The sequence below is a fragment of the Ceratotherium simum genome, chromosome 8 (genome assembly GCF_057802395.1).
Source record: "Ceratotherium simum simum isolate JZ-2026a chromosome 8, ASM5780239v1, whole genome shotgun sequence".
Lineage (NCBI taxonomy): Eukaryota > Metazoa > Chordata > Mammalia > Perissodactyla > Rhinocerotidae > Ceratotherium > Ceratotherium simum.
This window is the reverse complement of record NC_141907.1, coordinates 77,458,153-77,461,321: the sequence shown is the minus strand read 5'-3', so window position 1 is coordinate 77,461,321 and position 3,169 is coordinate 77,458,153. Positions and strand designations below refer to the sequence as shown.

Genomic DNA, 3,169 nt, shown 5'->3' with positions numbered 1-3,169 from the left:
ATACGGGGAAAGCTTTCGGCTTGGCTACAGATTTTATGAAGTGGAAATAGCCAACCCTGGTAAAGTTCACCACTCCTGGCTAGATCCTAGGAGACCTGAAACACGTGCTTCCCCGCGCAGAGGTTGTTGGGGCTAGGAGTAAGGAAGATTGGAAAGATCCTGGCTATCCAAGAGGCAAAACTGTGTTGCAATTTAATTGTTGACTTGAGCGCTTTTCTATGTAGGGTTTCTGATACCACTTAAGGTGCAAGATTTATAACAGAATTTTTCTTCGAGTTAGGTCAAGTTCGCATTTAATAGAAGACTTCAAGGCCATTTTTAACCTGTTTTCAACGCTTACATTAGAATGGAACAAGTAAGCGACAAATAAAAGTTATTTTCACGTTTATTTTTATCATTTGCAAAAAGAAATACATAAAACAATGGCAGTTGGCTTTGCTAAATTAAAATAAAATGATCTCGAGTAGAAAACGTAAAAAAAATGAATCAAGATAAGTCGAAATGGTAGCAAACAATAATAAATAAGTTTTCTAACATTAACAAAGCAAAATAAAATTGACCAAATGCTTTTGACACTACTAGACGTGTTTTTTAATTTTAATTTTTTAAACAAACATTTGCAAAGGGCTTTAGTATAATAAGTGGCCTTGTTTTAAAAAAAAGACAAAAAACTGGTCTGCAATTGGCAGTTGAGTTTGTCCCGGAGCCACAGCAGTAGCGGCTGATAAAGTGCGTGCGCCAAGTTTCCTACAAGACGCCAACATTCTCGCGATCCGATATACATACTGGGTATGTTTATACAATACATAAACCTCAAAGTTCCCTGTTTTCTAACAATTCCATAGTCAAAAGTTATTCACTTTGGAAGCATTAACTTTGCGTTTCATATACATTTGGGGAAACAACTTCGGAATGCTAACTCTCCCACACGTGGGTGCGCGCAACACACAGGGATGGACGCCTAGGGCATAAAATAAATTAAACACAAACCAGCGACAGAGAAGAAGATGCGACGTTTTAGCAGCGTATTGGCAGAAGGGAACTAGAATAAGGATGCCATATGTGGGTACATATAATCATACCTTGTCTATCTACAGGGGGAGCAGAAGGTGGGAGGAAAGAACACAACTTGAACAGCAAATTTTCATCAAACAATATGGACCATAGGAAGTTTGGAATAGCGGCGGCTTTTGCAAACCATCAAATGTAGCTGCCATCTGAAGCCAAGCCGTTGCTAAACAACGACCATCGCAGAGTGAAAATTAAAAGGGTGCGGGGATCTTTAACCGCGGGGCTTCCCGCGCACTGGGAAAGGGCGATTTTGTTTCTGTCTCAGTTTTCAGGGTTTCTGTCACCTTCCTAACTTGCCTCATCCGAGTCACTGTAATGGGAATGGGGAGAAAACTCCCCATCGCTTCTGTGGGACCGGGGCGAAGTTTTGCTACTTTCCTCCTGCCCTGGCTGCAGGATGCCCCCAGGCAGAGAAGGCGACAGGTTCTTTTGCGCCATCATCGCCGTCAGGGCGCTGTCCTCGAAAGTCGAGAAGTGCAGAGCGTCCAGCGGCACCGAGTATCCTCCCGCGGAGGCCGGGGCGGAAAAGCGAGTCCGGCAACTTCCGGGAGGGGTCGGACGGGGGCCCCCTCCAGAGGCCGGCTGAGGCCCCCCTGCAGTCGCGGAGCCCGCGCCGCCTTCGTAGGGGGCGGCGGCGCGAAGGTGGTGGTGGTCGCTCTTGCAAGATGCAGGTGGCGGCGGCGGCTGCTCCCCACCGCTGGGCGTTTGTAGTAGCTCGGACAAGGCGTTGATGTAGATCTGGGCCATCTGCAAGGTCTCGTACTTGGACAGCTTCTTGTCGTTGTTGAAGGACGGGATAACGTTGCGCAGCTGGTCGAAGGCGTGGTTCAGCCCGTGCATCCTGCGTCGCTCCCTGGCGTTGGCCGCCAGCCGCCTTTGCTTCTGCACCCCGTTCACCTGTTTGCTGGAAGGGGCGCGCTGGCGGCTGCAGCCCATCTCATCTACCACCACCCCGCCTTTCAGCTTGCACAGCTGTTCCCGCACTTTCACCGGCCCGGGGCTCTTGCTGCTGCTGCCGCCGGCACCGCCGCTGCTCCTCCTCACCAGCTCCCCACGGCCATCCGCCTCCTCCCGGGGCGCCGCGGCCTCCGAGGCACCCATTTCGGGGGAATGCAGCAAGTACTGGGCGGCGCGTGCCGTGCAGATGCCCTGCAAAGTGGGAGCCAGCCAGGCGCGTGGGTCAGTGCTGTCCAGGAGGGACAGCTCGGCCGGGTAGACGGGATGCTCTCTCGTCTGCAGAGTCGCAGGTGGCTGTGGCGGCGGAGGCTGCGGGAGGTGGTGCGGCTGGGGATGGCGATGGTGGTCCCCCAACTCCTTCACTTCAGCCCACTCTTCTGCATGCAGCAGGCGGGACATTGCACTGCAGAGGCTCGGAGGAGCAGAGTCGGAGGAGGCACTGGCAAACCAGTTCAACAACAACAAAAAAGCCTTCCCGGGTCTCTACTGCAATGTCTTATTTTCTTCTCCTCGACCCTCCCCCACCCACTCGGAGATCACACACTAGGTCGCGTGCAACGAAGCTTCTCCGGTTGCTGAAGGCGCTGCGCCCCTTTAAAAAGCGGCACGCGCCAGTGTGTCTCCCCCGGCTCCTCTCCCAGCCCCCTCCTCGCGCCGGTCGCGTGTCTGCTCAGCCAATGGAGGGCGCGGGCAGGCGCGTGCGAGCAGCCAATCAAAGAGTTTTTACACCCGGAGAAAAGTTCCTACGCACCCAGGACTCAGGCGCGGGCTCAGGGCTTTTTTTTTTTTTTCCTTCTAACCTCGTTTAAGTTCGTCAAATTCATATGTTAATTGCGAGTTGTAATTCGACTCCGGTGTCGTGTCACCGCGCCAGCGGCGGGGCTGCGTGAGCGGGTGCGGAGCGAGCTCTTGGCTGGAGCCCGAGGCGACTCGGGTCGGCCGTGCGCGGCCGCGGGCGGGCGGCTCCCGGCGAGGCTGGGCGCGCCTGGGCGGGGAGGGACTCGCGGCGGGGAGAAGCCGTCTGCCCCTGGCTGCCTCCGTGCTGGGATCGTAACTCCCACCGTTTCTGCCCATTTAAGATCTCTCAGGTATAATATGGTATACATGTATGATATGTATATGTATGTATGTACAAACCTCT

At 53.4% G+C, this 3,169-nt stretch overlaps 1 protein-coding gene across 1 annotated transcript; it reads right to left on the bottom strand.

Annotated features, from left to right (window-relative positions):
• Positions 1-403: 403 nt before the first annotated feature.
• Positions 404-2,645, bottom strand: ATOH1 (atonal bHLH transcription factor 1). Its single transcript, XM_004430961.3, has one exon. The coding sequence runs from the start codon at positions 2,425-2,427 to the stop codon at positions 1,360-1,362; it is 1,068 nt and encodes a 355-aa protein (XP_004431018.1). The 5' UTR covers positions 2,428-2,645; the 3' UTR covers positions 404-1,359.
• Positions 2,646-3,169: the final 524 nt, after the last annotated feature.